Below are 23,305 nucleotides of genomic sequence, written 5' to 3'. Positions count from 1 at the left end.
TTTAAAATGCACTTCACAACTTCACAATTGTCGGCATCAGACAACGCAGTACGGCAAAACATCTATGGCAAAGTCGACAAGGAAAAAAGCAAAAAGAAAAAATGTAAGCTGCCTTTGATTGTAAGCCGCCCTTGAATTTAAGCCGCAAACATGATGGAAAAAAAAAACTTTATAAGCCGCGGCTTACAATCAAGTAAATACGGTAGGCTACCTTATGCTAAATCGTTTTATATAAATAGGCTGCAAATAGGCTGCATTCATTATGAAATCATTACTTGAGATGTGTTATCAACATTCCAGTGCATGTCTGGTTGCATTTACTTTGCTTCAGTTTATTGTAGAAACTATTGAATGTATAATATAGGACCGTATCATAGATAAAACCTTTTTCATGCATTACAGTTGCAGATTGGTTGTGTTGGTTGAAATATCAAAATTTATTACATTAATGCTGTGATTAGTTACGTTGATATTCTGATTTGTTAGCCTAATATTAAATTTTTACATTCTCATGACATTACATATAATTATTGTGCAGACAACCATGTTCTATCTGCTTATCAGGTTTGTAACATTTTCTGCCGAATTTACTGAAAAACTTACATTTGCTATCTATGCTTGACATGTCATTTCTTTTTGGTGTGCATTGAACAATCCTACATTATTTTGTTCAATGCGATGCAGCGTACATTTCTAAGCCTAGTTTAATGAATGTGTTAGGTTGTAGTTTTTATTTGTTCACTTATCCAACCATGCACCATTTGTACCTTGAAAGTTAAAGCTTCATATTCTGATATAAAAAAAAATACAAATTTGTAATCCTTCACTTTTGTATCTATTATGTTTGTGTTGTTACAGATATTATCATCTGTAGAAGGCATTCTTTTAATTTGTATATAATTTTCCATTCAATTGAAATCGTCACAGTTTGTCTAATAAGTTTTGTATTACATTTTCACAGTTGTATTTCCATAGTTAAGTTATTCCTTCTATAATTGGTTAAGGCTTGTGTATGTTTAGTAAGTTTATTTTTAGTTTAAAACATAAATAGTTTAAATTTATTGTTGGTACATTTTATTATTCATTTAACAATTTTAAATACTGCTATTACTAGAGATGTACCGATATATCGGTATCGGCATCGGTATCGGTGATATCGGCCATTTTTTGAGTATCGGTATCGGCAAAATTTGGCCGATACGTTGACCGATACTAAACATGTAAAATAAAAGGCGTTTGCTGCGGATTTTCTGCAGAAGCAAAGATAATTATAGATTTTTTAAAGTAGTAGCTAACGTCACATTGAAGTAGAAAAATAACAACCTGTTCAAATTTTTGATAAGTCACACTCCCATGACTTCTTGCTTGCACCTTTTAACATTGGTTGCTTACAGTGATTCTTTCACTCAAACAAAACGTTTTGTTTCAGCAGTTTTGCATTGTTTGATTCTTAAGTTGTGAAGGAGACTCAATTTCTCCAATATTTATCATTTGTGTTTCTTTGTTACTCTCAGCAGAGGATAAAACCAGGCCAAGACTACCCACTACCCAGGTGGCGGGAATGTGCAGTTTTGCATCGTTTTTGCGTTGCTGGACGTTTGAGGGACTCGTGTGGCTTGGTTGTTTTTGGTGGGCTGGTTCTGTCAGTTTGTGATTTGGTTTCCTACTTTGGTTGGCGTGGACTCACCAGGCTTGAACAATGTCGTGGCGGAGTGGGTGGGCTCGGTGGGACTGCGAATCCTCACTGAACTAATCAACAAGTGGTCTTGTTGCGCCTGGGATGGGGCCTCATTGTAAGGGGGGAGTGTCCTTCCCTGCTGTCGGCATGGGTCTGCTACTATTCGGTGAGTCCGATTCGGTGAGAGCCTTTTCGGTGAGAGCCTTTTTCGGTGAGAGCCCTATTCGATGATTTTTTTAAATTTTTTTTGAAAATTATCGGGTACCATAGCCTAATTATCATTGCCGCTTTTACATCGTTTTAACGTCGCTAAACGTTGAAATAAGACCCTAACCCCTAATCCGTAACCTTCAACCCTTAACCCCTAACCCTTAACCCCTACCCCTTACCCTTAACCCCTAACCCATAATCCATCATCCCTAACCCATAAACCCTAACCCATAATCCCTAACCCTAAACCCCTAACCCTAACCCTAAACCCCTAACCCTAAACCCCTAACCCTTAAACCTAACCCCTAAACCTAACCCCTAAACCTAACCCCTAAACCCCTTAAACCCTAACTCCTAACCCTTAACCCCTAACTCTTAAACCCTAACCTCTAACCTTTAACCCCCAACCCTTTAACGGCAATGATAATTAGGCTACCGTACTCAATAATTTAAAAAAAAATCACCAAATAGGGCTCTCACCGAATCGGACTCACCAAATCGGACTCACCGAAACGGGCCATTCCGTGTCGGCATTGGGCTGGGTGCTCACTGGTGCGGCGGGCTGTTGCGATTCGCTGGCCATAACGGTGTGGCTTCCACGCTAGCCATTTAGACCATCCAATCAACTATTATGTTTCTCGGCAGCCGTTTTGTAGCAAGAATTGACATCGACAAGAATTGAAATGGCTTGTGTGGAAGCTGCACCGTTGTGGTTGGCTGGTCGCGGCAGCTCGCTGTGCTGATGAGTGCTCAGCCTTGTGCTGGTGGCGGGGGGACCCTCCTTTCTTCGCAATGAGATTGTCATCTTGGGCGCAACAGGACCATTTTGATTCGTTTAGTGAGGATTCGTGGTCCCATTGCTTTCTTTTTGGGCCTACTTATTCTGCCGTGACCTTGTTTGGGCTTGGTGAGTTTGTTGCAGCTAAGGGTGGAAGTTGAATCGCCGACTGGTGGAGCCGGCTTGCTGGGGGCAGCCGATTTGCACGGGTTTTTTGAGCGTTTGGCGGGGTGGGAGCGATGCAGAATTGTGCATTTTTGCTACCTGGGTAGTCCTCAATTACAGTGGCCTTTCATTACTAAAACCTACTATTATGACACAACAATGCGGTTGAGATTGGATTCTTGAATCTTTAATAAATTATGCCAATTGAAAGCTTTTTTTAATAGTTTTATGCAATTAAGGTAAAACTTAGCATTTGATATAATTCCTTGCAAGTACCAAAATTGCTTCTTTTTGTAACACCAAAGTATCGGCCAAAATATCGGTATCAGTATCGGTATCGGCCTAAAAAAGTGATATCGGTATCGGCCAAAATATTGGTATCGGTACATCTCTAGCTATTACTATTTTCACTATAGTCTCTTCCAAAACCCAATAACCCATGTTTCTGTAAACAGACATACGTTTTACCAGATATTATTAGCTATTAATTTGTTTAACGATGTCATAATGCACTACCTTGTTTTTGGCTGATGCTCGGCATTAAACAGAGTGTCTTCAACAGAGCTGCTGTGATAATATTTGGAACCTATTCCAATTCCCAACCTTATCAACATATATGTTTGAAATGAAATATGTTTAAATCTTTACATTGGATCAACGTTCAAGAACTAATATTGTTTTCAACATTCCGGTTTTGTATTTTATGTGTTGTCATAAAATCTACATTTTACAGGAAAACATTAATGAATTAGTATAAGCATACAATGAAATCAAAGACATTTACAAGTGACCATGCTCTGGAAATCCTAACAAAGTTGAACTATGACAGGAAGAAGATGAAGCAGTATTGTGATGTCACATTAAATGCTGACTCTAATGCTTTTTCTGGACACAAATGTATCCTTAGCGTGTTTTCAACATTTTTCTTTAAAATGTTTTCAATAGAGATGAAAGAAAAGTATGAAGGAAAAGAAAATATCCATGGAGTGACTGAAGAGACACTTGAAGCTGTTTTAAACTTCATTTACACTTGTGACATCACAATCACAAGTGAGAACGTGTACAATTTGATAGAAGCTGCTAATTATATGGAGGTTCCTCATTTGAAAGAGTTTTGTATGGAATTTTTGTTTGATGAAATTGATGAAACCAATTGTCTCCAGATTCGAGCATTTTCAAAATTGTATAATCTTAATAAACTTGTGGATAAAGCAAATGCTATAATAGCCAACCATTTTGAAAACTTGATGAACATGAAGGAATTCAATGAGTTAGAATTCCAAATCCTGAAAGAACTACTTGCATTGGAAGGCAAAAAAGTGACATCTGAAAAAGTTTTTTATGATGGAATGATTCAGTGGATTAAGCATGATCTAAAGTCACGCAAACAACACTTAAATCAACTTTTTGGTTTGTTGGAACTTAATAAATTATCTGCAGATTTTTTACAAGATGTTATTGGTCAGGAAGAATTAGTGAAAAATAACAAGGACTGCTTATTGATGTGTTTTCAATCAATGGCTTCTCAACTTCGGGTTCAACAACATAACCAAGCTATTACTGAGCAACAGAAAGCAGAAAGGTATTTCCTGGCATTTGGAAGCAACTGTGTGTTGAAGTATGATGTTCTAAGCAATAGAACAACTAATCTTCCACACACAACAGTTGATCATACTTATGGCTCAGCAGTCCATTATAAAAGGAAAGTTTACGTCATTGGTGCTTTTTATGACCCAGTATTGGAGAGTTTAGATTTGGATGATGTTGATTCAGGTTGGACCCAGTTGGGCAGCACCAATGTGAAGAGAATTGGTGGTGCTTCAGTTGTTTTTGATAACTGTATTTATAATTGTGGAGGTATGGATTGTGATGCATTGAATGACCCTTTGTCGCCACCTGGCCAATGTTACAACATTGAGAACGACCGATGGAGTAGAATGGAGGATATGAATGAACAACATGCATACTTTGCTCTAGTTTCTACCAATGATGGAATATATGCTATCGGAGGTAATAATGGAGCTGCTGATTCTAATACAGTTGAATTTCACGATTCTCGTCAAGGTGGTTGGAAATTGATTACCCCAATGAACTATGCAAGGCAAGGTGTAGCTGCTGTTGTTTTAAATGACAAAATATATGCCATTGGAGGTCTTTGCGATGGTGCTCTTAAATCTGTTGAACGGTTTGATCCACGCAATCAAACTTGGGACAGTGTTCCAGACATGAATTTTGCAAGGTGCTTTCATGGAGCTTGTGTTTTGAATGGAAAGATATACGTTGCTGGTGGAAGGTCATCGGCTGTAGAAGTTTATGACCCAGATAGGAACCTATGGATCACTGAAGCTAATGTACCAGAATTTTCAAATATACAATGTATTGTTGCCATTTAGTGTTTACATAATATATGCTTACCTTGATTTTGTATTTTCATGCCATATCATCTTTTTTGATTTTGTTTTCAAGCCTTCATGTCTTTAGTAGCAATAAAATTACTGATTCATTATTATTACCAACTATTTTGGTCGTATGGTTCAGACAAACTTGGTTGCTTTACTGTGCAATGTGCATTGTACTAATGTACTAATATACAATTGCGTATTTGTGTACGCCAAGATTCTTTCCTGCTTCAGTTTCATCTGAAACTTTTTAGTTTCTTACAACAATGTTACATCAGAATAGGCTACCCTATGCTAAATCGTTTTATATAAATAGGCTGCATTTTATAAAAGCATTCACTTAAACAAATTTCCTTAGAGCAGGGGTCGGCAACCTTTTTGAGCCACGAGCCAATTGGATAAAATAAAATACACTGGCGGGCCGTAACTGCCGGGACAGCTTTCTGAAACGCGAATATCTTACCCTTAAATTGCACGGCGTTTTACACTCCTATTCATGCTTATATAATATGTTTATTGAAATGATAAAAGGAATTTATTACTTTGAAACCGATTATTAAAAGAACAAATGTGTGTAACAATTTAATGTGAATGTTGATGTTGTTTGCATTTTTTTGCCAAATTGCCAAAGTCTGTTTTGATATTGGAACAAGAAATTTGTAAAACATCTTTAATATGTTCATCAGATAAACGTGATCGAAGTTTATTTTTTGCAAAGTTCATCTTGGAAAATAATTGTTCACAAAGATAAGTGTTCCCAAACATGGATGCAATTTTTTTCGCATTATCTTGTAATTTCGGAAATAGGGTTGCAGATACATGTTCTTTGTAAAACCCTTCCGGAGAAGTAACGTGAAACTTCGACTTTAACGTTGTATTATTCTGAAGTTCAATCAGTTCCATCTGCACATTATTGGACATCCGCATCGGCTGGATCCACATCAAAAGGTGTTGCCAGTAACACGAATTCGTGTTTGTGCCTTCGCATGTCCTGGAACCGGGAAGCAAACTGCTGTTTGATGTCAACAATAACATCCACATATTTCAACGTAGTTGACGGACTGTTGTTATCAAGATTGGAAAAATGTGCAAAATTAGAATTACCAAGTTGGTGTTCCCAAAGTCACAGCTTACATTCAGGATTTGTTGCATTATGAGTTTAGCATGCGAAAGCAACTTATTTATTAGGGTGTTACACTTTTTCAAACCAACTACAATATAGTGTTTGTTTGGTGGGAAATGCACTCAAACTAACTATGCTAAAAGATTTTTCACTTAAAACAATATTTTAAGGTTCCACACTTGCATTAACGATTCACCCGATATTGGCGATTTTATCATATGAACAACACACCAACAGTATGAGTAATGTTATTGAATCTGTCCTGGTAAGAGACATAGACATGGGCTAATACATGCAAGGGCGTCGGCATAATTTTTTTTAGGGGGGGGGGGGGCGTTTTTGTAATTTTTTTTTGTAATTTTGACATTTTTAGGGGGGCGCCACTTGAGTAAGCTACATAAGTAGAATTACTTTCGTTACTTTACACCTCTGGTCATGGCTAAGTGGAAAATTTGAGGCATTTCCTATTGGAATATTTGAGACTGGTGGTCATGCAAGTAACATATCCTCTGATCGCTGTATCAATCTTTTTCAGTTTTTCGTCACTCATGTCATCATTGCTATCTTTGATTTTCTTTTCCTCCAAGCATTTCTTAACATTCCCAATCAATCTTTCATTTGGCATTTGGTTATTTTTGAAACTTTGCTCTATATCATATTCCTTCGTCACCCAATGAAATACAAGGAGAACATTTACTGGTGATATCAAAGAAATCTTTGAGGGGCCTAGCTGACCATACAAGTTTTCTTGTATCAACAGCTGGCACTGATATGTCTTTAATTTGATTTAAAGTGAGTGGTGGTTTTGTTGAATGGCAAGAGAGGGCAACATTTTTAAGAGAAAGCCAAAGAACCGAATGGCAAATGAAGCAAGATTTTGCATATTTAACAATATCAGCATTCGATGCTCGCATTAAATCTCTTGCCAGAAGCATTAAGGCTGGTCCTTCAACCGCACTGGGTCTTTTAAAAATGGAACAAAACATTGGAGTGTAGACATCAACAATAAATTGGGAAATTTGGTTCAGAACAACATGTTGCGAGGAATTCAACTGAAATGGACAAAATGATAAAATGCGCAAATACCCATTTGCAGTTGTTGGCCATCTTGCATGTCCCACTGTCTCCTGCTTGTAAAATAAATATTTTTGGAAAGAACTTGGAACTTGTCTGAATGTATTGCAAGCCAATGCTAGTAAAACTGCTTGATCATCTCGAATTGATTTCTTGCAAGCAGGTTTAGTGGACTCAGCATCCAAAAAGTCAGATAAAATCTGTTGACTTTTTGTAGTTGGTTTTAAATTAGGGTTGGTCAAATTATTAGCTAGAAGATGATGTTTTAAAATCTTCGAAATAAAGTTAAAAACCGATCCATGCTGCAATATCTTCGGTGATGTTGTATCGCCATCAAGAGCTTTAATAACATCTCCCAAAAACAATTCGACTATGTGAAATAAGCATTCCAGTAACAGCACATCATGCTCATACTCTGTATTAACATGCTGTGAAATTCTTGCACAAATTCCACGCCTGTGTCCTGTGTTAAGAGATGTTGTATCTGTCATAACACATAGAATCTTCTTGAAAAAGCTGGGTTGGATCAACTCCTTTATTGCCAAAAAGCAAGCTTCCCCGGTAACGCTCTCATTTCTTCTAAAAGTTTTAAGAGCTATGAAGATTTCTTCATCAGTGAAATTGGCCAAACATTCTAGTCTTTCTCTGTTGAATATTCGCTTTCCATCAAAGCATAGCTGATAGTATACAGCATTAATCATTTTTTTCTTCTACTTCACCAAGCAACGTGTTCCTCAGTGCCAACTTATACCGATAAACTGTAACATGGGATCGTTTTGCTTCTGTATGTCCAAATATTTCAGCAGCTGCGTTCAATAGTGATAATGATAAACGGTTTGAAGCCAGTTTTTTATCCGCCATAATACAGTTATCTGTGCTAACAACACTTAACCTTTTTGTACGCTTAGATGGCCGAGCCTCATCTTCTTCAATTTGGATTTCTGCACTTTCCATTTCATAATTGTCATCACTATTTGACTCGGTTTCATCAATTGCTGAACTGCTTGCCTGTATTGATTGTCCATAAAGAATTCTACATGGTTCTGGTCTATTGTTTCTACAACTGTTCCTGTATTTGCTAATTCTTCTCATATTAGCTTCAGTTTCCTGAATATCTAAACCACCAATCACTTGTATTCTCCTATTTCTCTGGTCAATTAAAAACCCTGCTTCTAGCACTGGAATGCGCCTTTGAAAATCACATTTGCATACTGTTTTCTTATGCCATTGCTGCTCAACTGCTATTTTGCACTTACAGGAACTCACATCAAATAAGTTCTCAAGTTTACTCTGAAATGCAGCTACTTTCATTAAATATGCTCGGGAGTTTAAAAAGTTCTTTCGTCATTTGAGTTTCACGATCAATGTTAACATGTGGCAGACCAGCTTTTCCCCACAACTGAATGATATTTTGTACTAACAATGTGTTTTTCTTTACTTCAACAAATGTAGGAATTTTTTCAGTATTTTGATCAAGCATTATTTTATTTCTTAACCAAAAGAAAGCTCTTGCTACATCACCATTAGTAGGAAGTTGAAGCTGCGGTAACTCAGTTGGATAACCAACGCAATCCAAGATTTTAGTCCGATTTCTAGTGACGCATGAAGATATCATTTCGTATTCTAGGTTGCCAGATAAGTACACAACAACTTGAATTCATAAACTAATGTTTTTAGAGCCTATTTGCTGAAAAAAAAGTTAATACACATGAATAAATCCAAGAAATAGCAGGCATAAAAATCCTGCATTTTTTTGAATTTTTTAGATTTTATCCAATATTAGGCTACCCATAGAGCGTGGAACCTCAAAATATAAATATTTTTAATTTATTTTTTGTGCTAACTAGTTTTTGTGCAAAAACCCATCAAATGAATGATATATTGAAAGATTTTGCCCTAAGTTGTAAAAAAATGTAACACCCTATTATTTATCGTCGCTGGCCGAATTGCGTGCTTTTGCTTGGAACTGCTCGCGGGCCGGAACAAAGCGCTTGGCAGGCCGGACCTGGCCCGCGGGCCGTAGGTTGCCGACCCCTGCCTTAGAGAGTGTTCTGTTGTTTGTTAAAACTTCCATATGTTTTTTAATTGTACACTGATCATTACTGGTATGAAATCATTACTTGAGATGTTTTGCTTGAAATCATTACTTGATCAACATCCCAGTGCATATCTGGTTTTATTTATTTTGCTTCAGTTTATTGTTGAAACTATTGAATGTATATATAATATAGGATCATATCATAGATAAAACGTTTTTCATACGTTGTAATTGCAGATTGGTTGTGTTGTTTGAAATATCAAAATTTAGTACATTTATGCTGTGATTAGTTACGTTGATATTCTGATTTGTTAACCTAATGTTAAATTTTTACATTCTCATGACATTACATAATTATTATGCTGACAACCATGTTCTATCTGATTATCAGGTTTGTAACATTTTCTGCCGAACTTACTGAAAAACTTACATTTGCTATCTATGCTTGACGTGTCATTTCTTTTTGGTGTGCAATGAACAATCCTACATTATTTTGTTCAGTGCGATGCAGCGCACATTTCTAAGCCTAGTTTGATGAATGTTTTAGGTTGTGGTTTTTATTTGTTCACTCATCCCAGTGGTTCTCAAACTGGGGTCCGCGGTCCTTTTGGGGTCCGTGACACAATTTTTTGGGACCGCGAAGCACCTACCAAAAAAATTAACACAATCCCGAAGAAAAAAATTTTGTGGGAAGTAAAAATTTTCAGGCAACTTATTTTCCAAACCAAAGTTAAAAGATATATTTTAGTAAGCTGGCTTGGCATTCCTCCACACAGTTTTTTAAGTCTGGCCTTTCGTTTCATTGTGATAGCCTTTGTTTTGTTTCTTTCGCCTTTGTGACATCAACGAGTGCATAGTGGTGACGTACTCCTACAACACTCGTGTTTACCTGATCAAGAACAGAATTACGAAATATACTTGACTAAAAAGAAGTTAGGCGAAGTTGATTAAGGCTGGTTATTTTTACTGATTTAAGTTTTGAAATGAATACCTTTCCAAACTTTTAGCTTTTTTAGCCTTAGTAAAATTAACTTTTTAACTTTACTACTTGAATTTTTACTTAAATTTGAGTACAAAAAGTGAAAATGGCTCAGCCTCGAAAAAAAAAAGATTCAATGATTCCTATGTTCAATTTGGTTTCACTGTGATACCTTCTGGCAAAGAAGAGCCGCAGTGCGCGCTATGCTGTAAAGTTTTAGCAAATTCTGCTCTAAAACCTAGCAAGCTGAAGAGACATTTGGTAACACATCATTCAGATTATCAAAACAAAGATGCAGATTTTTCTAAACGGCAAGCTAATAGTTTAGTTAGGTCAAAATTTAATAGCACTAGTGATCAATGGAAGGAAAATACTGCATGGTTAAGGGCCTCCTACGAAGTTGCAAGAAAAATAGCTATCGCTAAGAAGCCTCACACCATCGGAGGACAACTGATCTTGCCTTGTTGCCAAGTTATTGTATCAAACGTTTTGAGAGAATCTGAAGCTTAAAAGCTGAAGCAAATGTCTCTGTCAAACGACACTGTGAGTAGGAGAATATCTGAGCGATCGGAAAACATTTTGTCGTAGGTGGTGTCAAAGATACAGAAGTCAATGTCACATTGATACCTAGCTCAAAACATGTTGGATGTAGGCTAATGCATAATATCAAGATCAGATTGAACCAAACAGAACCAAACATAGAACTGATAACACCCAAGCAGGTGCACCCATTTTATTGACGTGTGCATGTTTAATTGCATGTAACAAATAAATTCTTATTTATTATACCGTTCTTGCGCTAATTTGCCTTAAGTTTTGGTGGACCGTGAGTCGTTGAAAAAATCGCAAGGGGACCGTTCAACAAATTTTTTGAAAAAGTTTGAGAACCACTGACTTATTCAATCGTGCAGCTTGAAACTTCATATTTTGATATAAAAAAAATACAAATTAATCTTGAACTGAAAGGAATCAAACGTTGGATCACAGCCAATTCACTTACGATAAATGCTTCTAAGTCTAACTTTTTAATAATTGCACCCAAGACCAACCAAAAATCAACTAATGTTGAAGTATTTTACGGCAATACCCAACTAAAAAATGTTCACACCGCTAAATACCTTGGTATCTTAATTGACAAAAATCTATCTTTTCTTCCTCATATTGATGCTCTATCTTCCAAACTCTCCAAATCTGTTGGCATACTCTCTAAATTAAAACATTGTTTATCTACCAAAGCTATGCTTCAGCTTTACTATTCTCTTGTGCATCCTTACCTAATATATGGACTGACAATTTGGGGGTCGTCATACAAAACACATATTGGAAAGCTTGGTGTTTTGCAAAATAAGGCAGTCAAAGCTGTTGTGAAAGGCAAATGGGCTGACCATGTCACACCCTTTTATAAACAACTAAATATCCTAAAGTTAAAAGATCTGTACAACTTTGAAATTGCTAAGTTTATGTATCAGTTTAGTTTTAATTTATTACCCGACACTTTTCAAAACTACTTTAAAAAATGTAACCAAATTCACAACTTTTCTACTCGAAACTCAACCAACCTAGATTACTATTATTATCGATACACAACCACAAAACTACAACGCTCAATAAAATACTCTGGCGCAAAAATTTGGAATCATATATCAGATGAAATTCGCAAATCCTCATTCACAACTTTTAAAAGAATGTACAAAAAGAAAATTATTGACTCATATTAAACAAATGCTAAATTAACCTACTAATCAGTTTTTTGATTTCTTATCTTGGACAGCTTCACCGTTATTTATGTATTATTATCTCTTTGTCTCAATTATTCAATTATAACTATCATTGATGAGTTAAGGGTGGCTGCTTGACTTGAAGACCTTGAACGGTCACTTTGTAGCCTCCCGCTGCTGTGATGCTACCATCATTTTTTACTCGTTTTTTTTATCGTAAACTTTTCAACAGTTTTACTGTACATTGTGTTTTGATTTATTGTACATATTTTTTCGCAGCAGCCAATAAACAAACAATAACAATAATAACAAATTTGTATTCTTTCACTTTCGTATCTATATTTTTTTGCTGTTACAGATATTATCATCTGTAGTAGGCATTCTTTTAACTTAAAGTTTTGTATTACATTTTCACAGTTGTATTTCCATAATTAAGTTATTCCTTCTATAATTGGTTGAGGCTGGTGTATCTTTAGTAAGTTTATTTTTAGTTTAAAACATAAATAGTTTAAATTTAATGCAGGTACGTTTTATTATTCATTTGACAACTTTAAATACTGCTATTACAGACGAAATCGGTTAATAATATACTGCTTAAACGTATCAATCGTTTATTTGAATCAAAACCTGAAATCCCAAACCAAATCCAATCTAATGTTAAGTAAAAACATCGCTTAAGCGTATACCGCTTAAAAGAATAAGTCGGATAAAAGCATCAGGATTTGCTTGTCGTTTGCATACTTCATTCATTTAATCGTATATAATTGTACCCGTTAGCGAAAAGAGAATGTCTCTTTTTTGATTCGCATAATTGTCTGCAATGTTCAAAGGCGAAATGAAGCAAAGGTGAGACAGACGCATGCGATAAAAACAAAGACAAGTGTCTGCAATCTCAGGCCATAATCTTATGTGCTAGACATCGCACAACAAAGAACCAATTTTTGCACAGCTGGGCTTCATTAAAACAGAAGAGCACACAAAAGGAATAATCACACTTCCCAATAAAGAAGTTTAAATGCTTTTGATGTCATCCGTCGGCGACTGGCCTTCTAAGGAATGGACGCGGACAAATTATTTCGGCTTGAGAGGGAAGTGTTGGAAAGCATGTCCAAAAGTTAATACGAGAAAACTTTGGAGAATTTTTTTTAAATTTCTGAAAAAAAGTAGCCTACTGTTGTGAAATGCAGTGCATAGTTTCATTTGTGCAGTTTCGTTCAGTTGAAGAACATTGCAAATTAATCATTTTACCTAATAGCGCAAAAGACTTGAAAAAAAAAACCTTTGCAATTCAAGCCGTATTTTTCTACCATACCACTACTTTCGTAGGCCATGTTCCATGCTCAAAACTACACAGCTGGTGCAGAGCTAAAAATAGCACACTGGAATCAAAAACTTCAACTTCAAAGTTCGCGTTGTGACGTCACAAAGATCGGTGAGATTAAAAGTAGTCCGATTGCCGCAGTTTGCAGAAAAATGCTTTGATTGTACATGCTCTCCCAGTCAGCAAAGCTGGGTTTTTTTTGCATTGTTTCAACATCTGCAGATGATAAATCAATATAAAAAGGAGCAGTTTTGCTGGCTGGAACATACAGCAATTACAGCATAGTGTTAGGTTAGGTAACACAGAACTAGTAAACTCTTTAAAGTTTAACCAGAATTGTAAACAGTTGTAGGAAGCATCAGTTGTAATGTGCGTTGCAGCCTAGACAGCACAGACATCTTCTCAACAATTAAGTCCATTCACAATAAAGCTTTTTTTTAGTAAATTGGTTAAACGAATCAATCGTATCAAAACGTCTGGCAAATAGGTGATTCGATTAACCGATTTCGTCTGTACTGTTTTCACTATAGTCTCTTCCAAAACCCAATAACCCATGTTTTTGTAAACAATCATACGTTTTACCAGATATTATTAGGTATTAGTTTGTTTAACGGTGTCATAATGCACTACTTTGTTTTTGGCTGATGCCCGGCATTGAACAGAGTGTCTTCAACAAAGCTGCTGTGATAATATTTGGAACCTACTCCAATTCCCAACCTTATCAACATATATGTCTGAAATGAAATATGTTTAATCTTTACATTGGATCAACGTTCAAGAACTAATATTGTTTTCAACATTGTGGTTTTGTATTTTATGTGTTATCATAAAATCTACATTTCACAGGAAAACATTAATGTTTTAATTAATTAATTAGCATTTATAAGCAATAAGCATACATTGAAATCAAAGACATTTACAAGTGACCATGCTCTGGAAATACTGGCAAAGTTAAATAATGACAGGAAGAAGATGAAGCAGTATTGTGATGTCACATTAAATGCTGAGTCTAATGCTTTTTCTGGACACAAATGTATCCTTGGCGTGTTTTCAGCATTTTTCTCTAAAATGTTTTCAATAGAGATGAAAGAAAAGTATGAAGGAAAAGGAAACATCCAAGGGGTGACTGAAGAGACACTTGAAGCTGTTTTAAACTTCATTTACACTTGTGACATCACAATCACAAGTGAGAATGTCTACAATTTGATAGAAGCTTCTAATTATATGGAGGTTCCTCATTTAAAAGAGTTTTGTATGGAATTTTTGTTTGATGAAGTTGATGAAACCAATTGTCTTCAGATTCGAGCATATTCAAAATTGTACAATCTTAATAAACTTGTGAATAAAGCAAATACTATAATAGCCAACCATTTTGAAAATTTGATGAACACGAAGGAATTCAATGAGTTAGAATTCAAAGACTTGAAAGAACTACTTGCATTGGAAGATAAAAAGGTGACATCTGAAACAGTTGTTTATGATGGAATGATTCAGTGGATTAAGCATGATGTAGAAACACGCAAACAACACTTAAATGAACTGTTTGGTTTGTTGGAACTTGATAAATTATCTGCAGATTTTTTACAAGATGTTGTTGGTCAGGAAGAATTAGTGAAAAATAACAAGGACTGCTTATTGATGTGTTTTCAATCAATGGCTTCTCAACTTCGGGTTCAACAACATAACCAAGCTATTGCTGAGCAACAGAAAGTGGAAAGGTGTTTCCTTGCATTTCAAGGCAACTGTATGTGGAAGTATGATGTCATAAGCACAAAGACAAGTAATCTTCCACACACAACATTTGATCATACTTCTGGCTCAGCAGTCCATTATAAAAGGAAAGTTTACGTAATTGGTGGTCGTTATGGCCCCAAAATGGAGAGTTTAGATTTGGATGATGTTGATTCAGGTTGGACTCAGTTGGCCAGTGCTAATGTGAAGAGAGATGGTGGTGCTTCAGTTGTTTTTGATGACTGTATTTATAATTGTGGCGGCATAAACTATGATGCATTGAACAATCCTTATTTTGATCCATATGGTGCACAGCCACCTGGGCAATATTACTGCATAAAAAACAAAATATGGAATGCGATGTGTGGCATCAATGCAAACCACTGGTATTTTGCTTTAGTTTGTACTAATGATGGAATATATGCCATCGGGGGTTCTAATGGACTTACTAGTTCGAATACAGTTGAATTTTATGATCCTCGTTAAGGATGTTGGAAAATATTTCCTCCAATGAGGACTGCAAGGCAAGGTTTGGCGGCTGTTGTTCTAAATGACAAAATATATGCCATTGGAGGTAAAGACAATGTAAATCTTAAGTCTGTTGAGCTGTTTGATCCACGGAATCGAACTTGGATTGATGTACCCAACATGCACTTTGAAAGATCTGGTCATGGAGCTTGTGTATTGAATGGAAAGATATACGTTGCTGGTGGAGGGTCATCTGTCATTGACGTTTATGATCCCAAACGAAATGTGTGGGAAATTGAAGCAGATAATCCAAATTTCAGCGATGTTCATTTCCTTAGTGCTGTTTAGTTGTTAACCACGCAACCCACGCACTGGCGTCTTCGCAAGATATTTCTATTGCGAAGACCATCATCCTCGGAGACGAGTTATAGCCATCATTTCCTTATTGCTGTTTTCCTGTTTAGTTGTTGTGCTTTTTTCAGCAAATTTGTGCACCGGTATGATCATCATCAATTCATCATTAAGTTCCTTCCTCTTGTCGAGGGTTGGAGGCAATGAAGCGCCCTGTTGTGAGATTCTTCTGTTGCAGTTTTGTAGTCAAGTCCTCACCAGTCTTTAATATCATTAAGTCCAATCCTTGGTGGTCTGGCTCTATTTCGGTTTCCATTCATTTTCCCTTCTAATTGTTCAACCAACTCTATTTCAGCTTTTTGATTTCTCTAAATATTTTCGCGCCGTAGGCGCAAAATCCACGTACATCAGACGTTTAATAGTAATTTTTTTTCACAATTTTCGCACCTCACCACTCAAATGTTACTTTAAATTTAGAACTTTTCTTACTTATGTTGCAGCTTACAAGATGAATTTGGCTCCAAAAATTGTGCCTTCCCAACTCCCGCTTCTCCCCCAACCTGCATTTTTTCTGCCGACGCCCATGTTTGTGACGTATTTGGTTATTTATTACAGTTTAATTATTTTCTCGCAATTATAATTGCCTTCGTTAAAGTGTAATTCAATGTAAGGCTATATGACACTTCAACAACATTAGCAACTGAAATGAATGGTGGTACAACGTTGGCAGATGTAGAATTAACGTAGGCCTATAATGGAAAGATAAACATCAGTATTTGAGCGATTAGTGTTTATCTGGAGACAATTTAATGTCGTTTATTCAGTACAATCGCTTTGCTTCAACAGAAAAGGCAGCGTATATTTAATATATGCGTTCACTTTCATTTACAAATCATTCATTACAAAAAATATTTTACTTGCAAAAACTACCACAGCAGCCTAACAATTTAGGTCCCGTTCTAGGAATGCAACTATTTTTATTAAAGTGACTATACTTTTATGCTCACAGCTCTTGGGTATTTAACACCCTAAAAATGATGAATTTTCACATTGAGCTTCACAAGCACAGTGAATAGGCTACTGAATTTAAGCCTTTCTTGGAGCAACCACAAGATGTGCAACAATTGCACATGTGCACTGTGCATAAACCAGGGGTGTGCAACCTTTGTTACAGGAGGGCCAGATATAAATAATTGGGTGAAACCGCGGGCCGCACGTTTATTTAACATGATTTCTAGTAGTTGCAGGCACAAAAGAGTAGTTTTTCTTGTTATTCATGTTATTCTTATATTAGGGGTTATCTCCTTCCAGAAATAATAAGTTAGGACGCATAAATTTCTGAAGAAAACTGCTATTCAAATTTATTGTCACACTGTCTTTAAACGAGCTCAGTGAGAAGTTTGCAGCTGGCTTCTTTTCCTGACGGCTTTTTCCAAATTTACTTTAATGGAAGTGATCGCAATTCGAAGTCCATTTTCCAAGTGTTGGTCTGTCAGAACCATGGTCAGAACCGATCAATAGGGAGATTTCATGACGCCCGTTTTAGAAAAAAATGTTCGCACAAATACGTTGAGACAAAAAGTGCCATTTTTGAAGCCATGGATTTTTGAAATGTGGAAAGTCATCTTAGTTGAAATGTTTTCGATAAAAATCGCCAAGATTCATTTTTAAATACTTTGCTTTCAAATCCTTTTTCTCTTGAAGATCAATCAGTTCAAGTTGGATATCAGCTGGTGCTTTGTCAATGTCCGTGTTGAATGGCGAAGAGAATATATCAAACAAATGTTCATGAGATTTGAAGTCCTTGAAACGAGCCAAAAATTCATACAACAATTTTTCAAATTTAGTTTTCTTCTCCGGATGCATTCCATAGTCTCTCAAAGTTGGAAAGTGGAAAAGATGTCCTGTCTGTATGTGAGCTCTCCAAAGTCGTACTTTGTTCATAATGCCTTTTATGTGACCATACATTTTTAGAAATAATTGATTAAACTACCATTCAACGTTTTATAGGCAGAGAAAACTTTTTCTCGAACCGTAGAAAATTTCATGATCAGATCACCGCTTCAATGCGTGATGGAAAGCTACAGATAAATCTGCATCTGGCATTACAGAGTGCAAAAAAGAGTGTTGCAGAACGCGTTTACGAATATTAAATTCTCATCAGTGCAACTACGTTTATGAACGCAATAACAACGGTTAACTTTAAACTCAATACAATACATTACAAACATTATAAGGACATAATCTCAGTGTTCAATTGAATATTAATAAATCCAGAGACATCAGAATAGAAAATTAAATACAATGGATTGGCGGTGGCCGGTGGGAGACTTCTAAAATGGTTAACAGAAGGTGCGAAATCTACAATATTCCACTCCACAATGAATTGTTCAAACGTACCAGACTAAACTAAATTACCGTATAAACATGTTTCGCGGGCCGCACACAATTCAAAATTGGCACATCTTCGCGGGCCACATTTGGCCCGCGGGCCGCACGTTGCACACCCCTGGCAGAAACGTTTAGCGCGTAATGGTAGCGCAATAAATTCAAAGTATTCATGGAAAACACTTGCTTGTACAGAATTTGAGCGAATTCTTCTCCAATTCTGGAAATGCCTTTTCTTTTAAAGCTTCCTTGTTTCCCAAGGCGGCACATGTACGTTGCGCTTTGTCCAGACCTTTCAAGATTTTAAAAACTTTTACTTTTCCCATTTGGTAAAAGCAGGATGTTGTGTCGCATCCAGAGAACGCGTGGCAAAATAGCAAGAATCGGCACATATTTTCTCCGAGAGCAGGCTGAACTCGACGAATGGAACTTTTCGCGGTAGACGTTTTCATATAAATGCTGTTTCCGCGTGGTGCGTGATAAAGCAGGGATGAGTAGGCTACCTATATCAGTATCGTCAGCAGTGTTGTACGGTGACGGCGTCAATTGTTGACGCTGAGGCTAGCGCCGTCATTTTTTTTAATTGACGGAAGTGATAACGCTGTCAACTATTTTGCCGATTTTAAGCGTCAAGCGCCATGCGTCATTTTTTTTTATCTCGTTTCGCAATGAGAGTTTCACAATGTAGGCCTATTTTGGCCAGCGCGACTCAACCCAATTACCGGCTTTCACGTTGGTTGGAATGGCTACCTGGAATGCAAGCGGAAAAAGTTCGCCAAATAGTGATCACTCATATCGTGAGCAGTAGCCTATCGCGAACGAGGGATCAAAGAGAGAAAGCGAAAAATCAATGAATATCATCGCTAAGGTTGAAGATATTTTATTTCAAGAGCTCTATGCCCCTGAAAAAAGCGATTTTGTTGCAGCGGACCTCGTTAAAAGATTTATGTTTATCGCAATGGGCCACAACGTACAATTATATTGATGCTGAGGGCCAGTCTATCGAATAACACATGAATTTATATGAACAATTTATTTAATGGAAAAGTACACACAATCAAGTTACACATTGAGTTTCAGATATCTTGAAGCTCAGTTTTGTAACAAGCTCAATGTCTTTCTTGTAACCGTGAAATACCTCTTGCTGTTTGCTCAAAGACCTTTTCAACTGCTGCATTTTGTCAACCCGTAATTGACCCACAATGCTATCATAATTAGCAGAGTGTTTTGCACAGTAGCCTAGTGTCGCTTGATAATGTACTCTTTCATTCCTGCTATAGTGTTTTGACAAATCAGGCAAACAACATCCTTCCTTTTCTTACTTGTAGACATTTTTACTATGCTAAGCTTTTTGTAGAATAAATATTAATATATTCACCACACTGCACCCATAACGTAAGATTTATGTTACTGAATCATTGCCAGAAGAACAAGGCGGTTTTCTACAACGCTTACTGATGACGCAACAATAATGCTAAAAGTCAATAATGCTAATGATGACGTTACAAATAACAACATCCTCCGATCTAACAGTGAAAAGTATTAAAAACAGAGAGAGACTGTTCACCAGGCATTTGATAATAAAAGTAATTTGCGTTCTTCTGGTGACTATTTACTAGGTTACCTACCTCAGTATGTTTTTGTGTTGTGCCATCGTTGCTGAACAGGTTGTGTTAACCTGTTTTAGCCACCTTGATAAAGTCAGTCGTGCTGACTGACGAAACGTCGGAAATACAAAAGCTAGTTATCATCTTTAACATCAGGAGGTAACCTAGTAAATAGTCACCAGAAGAACGCAAATTACTTTTAGTGAAAAGTATTTAAAAATAATGGGCTACTTTATGAAGAATGTGCGGGCCACGTAGGCTAAATGGGTACCGCGGGCCGTAGGGAAAGGGCGGGACCTACGAGCCGATTTTTACAAAATCTCATATATTTTTTGTTCTGTGTCTAAGATTTGTCTCAAAGTTTACGTATATCTTCTTACCTACAGTCCCCATACTTTCATGGATTTTAAGCATGTTCCGGTGGAAGCGGAAGTCCCTAGAGCGAAAAATGTAGCGTCCTCCAAAGTGGTTCATAGGACCCACAAGTGAGGGTCCTACGACCATATATGGAGGGTCCTCTAAGCCGCTTGAAAAAAACATGCAGTATTTTCCATTTATTTAACAGTTTTATATTGTGCTGTTGTCATGCTGCTACAAGAAATGTCAAATGGGAAACATTGAATGTATGCGCTCATCGGAAAATCTCTCTGATTGATCTCCCTGGTCTCACAGATGATCTTACTATCAGCACAAAATAGTCCGTGCACCAAGTTTAATTCGCAGTTCCCAAATTGGACAAACATGACTGCACTTCATCACCACAAACTTGTTTATTCAAAATTGTACACAGAGAAGTCAACAGGTATCAATTAATTTCTTTGGATTGTGTTGTTGACCCAGAGCAAGGTGGCTTGCAGGTCGCTCCAACAGGGAGGTTCACAGGTCACGCACCACGTGACCGATAATTTTTTTGCTCCCAGCCTAAAATCTGAACTTTTAGTCTCACTCAACATTGCTAAAGACAATACTAATTTATCGTACATTAAAGGGATACTAAAGGAAAAACCTGACTTGGCGATTTTCCACGTTGTTTGTGTTCAACTTGCTACCATAAAACGATTTTCAATAAAATTTTGCCCCATTGCGGTCTGATCAGCATTCCGCGCGTACCTTTGTCAGAGCTTTCAAAACCAGAATGGGCCTGAGCAGCAAAGCGTGCGACTGTACAGTCTACGTAATAAAAGACGAGCAATCAGCTAATCACGCAACAGTTGTTAGGGGAGACCGGGGAGATTTGTTACAAGGGAGGGTTGTTACAGTCCTTTTAACTTTAAATTAGTTCACATCAACCGCTGGAATTAAGTTGTTTTTTCAGGTTTTTAGTTTCCATGTGCAAACAAAGCTTCAGCCCTTTTGAAGGCTGCAGTAGATAATTATTGATGAAAAACTGTTTTAGGGTATGAAAAGTAAATTTTTGCTTTTTCAAAGAAAATGTTATTGCTACAAAACTATGAGTGATATTTAACTGGCTTCAAAGTTAAATCAGACTTGAAGTGCAATACCTTTGATTCATTTTTAATATTTTAAAGCTGATCGAGTGTCACATGTTTGACATATGTTGATCTTATTCAGCCAACTACTATCGGGGTGAGTTGTTACACAGTGTAATGCTTGCTCATCCCAACTGGAAAAAGTACTTAATTTGGTACTCAAATAACAAATTTTGTATTATTTAGAATAGTTGATTACATTTTTAGGTTCTACTAATATCTGTTGTTGCTGTATCTGTACCTAAACATGCCAAAAACTAATAAAGGGGCATAATATTGAGGCCAAATACCATAAATGGTTGAATGGAGATCATGTGTTTGCAATCCTGGTGACAATTAAGGCATTGTCAATAATGATGTTATTTGTTTGTTCATGACTTTTTCTATTAAATTTGGATGTTCAATAAATTCAAAAATGCTGTGTCAACGTATTCCATCAGTTTTAAGTATTTTAATAAGAAAAATTAGTTAGGCTAATAGAACAGCCTATTTAAAATTGTAACATTTCACCCCATCTGTGTAACAAGTCACCCCGATACTGGGGTGACTTTAGGTTACAACTTACAACACTGATCGTCAGGCAGTGGCGTAGCCAGGAATTTTGAAAGGGGGGGAGGGTTTTGACAGCCTGCAGGCGAAGCCCGACGGCGTATTCACTTAAGACGACACCCAATGACGGGGGTCTGGGGGTGCCTCCCCCAGAAAATTTACTTTGATTTTGGTGCATTCTGAGAGCAATTTCAACAAAAATGTGGGTATAAATATTCTTATAAAATGATGCTGTCTGGTAGCGGTAGCATAGGATAAGATCATGATTTTTCGGAAATAAAGCCAAGTCTCTATGTTTTCTTGTTGCTAATTCCTGGCTGAGATATTTGAATGTTTGGTAGCCTAATGGCAAAACTCGCTCTTTTAATGCAGTTTCGTTTGAAATTAGGCAAACTTTGTTTTAGAGACATAAAGAAACTGAAAGCATCATTCTCAATATCGTGACGTCACACGTGTGCCAAAGGGGGTTGAAACCCCTAATCCCCCCCCTTGACTACGCCACCGTAGGCTAATCAGCCATCACAGTTAGCCTGCTTGACCATAGGTTTCATATTCTTGCAGGACCTTACGGACGATAACAACATCAGCGCAGGGATGGAGGAACCATTTTAAAAGTAGGTGGGCCCAGAGGCGCAGCAGTCAAAGTCAATCCAAATTCTGGGGGGCTTCGCCCCCCAGACCAGTGGCGTAACTACCCATTGGATCTTGTGGATAAATCCAGGGGCGGCACGTTGCTGGAGGGCGGCAAAATATGATAACGTTTTAAACGAACAAAGACAGTCACATTAGTTTACTCTCAAACTGACTCAGACTTAAACGACCTAAGTTAACACTGATCAAAATGAAGCCAAAAAAAATTACTCAAGTTATGCCTCTACAGTAAACTAATTGATAACTTTTTTGGATTGTGACTGACTATGTGGTATTTGTGGCGGTATAATGACACTCATGCTGTTGAAGTCATGATAAAATGTCGGTTGTAACTTGTAAGCTATTAGCATTGTTAAGTCAATTTAGCTTTGGTAATTAAGTTTGGATTTACCATTTTATCATCTGTTTGTGGTTAGATGGGATTCCTCTATCTTCATGTGTGTCTGGCGTCGGCCGCTTTCGTTCGGACATGCACAAGTGGGGCCTGGCTCCTTCATCAGAATGCGAGTGTGGTGCCACGGAACAGACCGCAGACCATGTCATCCACCACTGCCTAACCCACCGGCTTCCTCACGGTGCGCATGGTC

At 37.0% G+C, this 23,305-nt stretch overlaps 1 protein-coding gene across 1 annotated transcript; it reads left to right on the top strand.

Moving 5' to 3' along the window:
• The first annotated feature begins 1,841 nt into the window (after nt 1-1,841).
• On the top strand, nt 1,842-18,582 carry LOC145785927 (uncharacterized). Its single transcript, XM_082597621.1, is given in 2 exon segments — nt 1,842-5,207; nt 14,361-18,582. Coding segments are annotated over 2 exon segments (3,282 nt in total). The 5' UTR covers nt 1,842-3,595; the 3' UTR covers nt 16,031-18,582.
• Nucleotides 18,583-23,305: the final 4,723 nt, after the last annotated feature.

The sequence above is a fragment of the Aplidium turbinatum genome, chromosome 16, assembly GCF_918807975.1.
Source record: "Aplidium turbinatum chromosome 16, kaAplTurb1.1, whole genome shotgun sequence".
In the NCBI taxonomy this organism is placed as follows: domain Eukaryota; kingdom Metazoa; phylum Chordata; class Ascidiacea; order Aplousobranchia; family Polyclinidae; genus Aplidium; species Aplidium turbinatum.
This window is presented reverse-complemented; position numbering and strand designations above follow the sequence as displayed.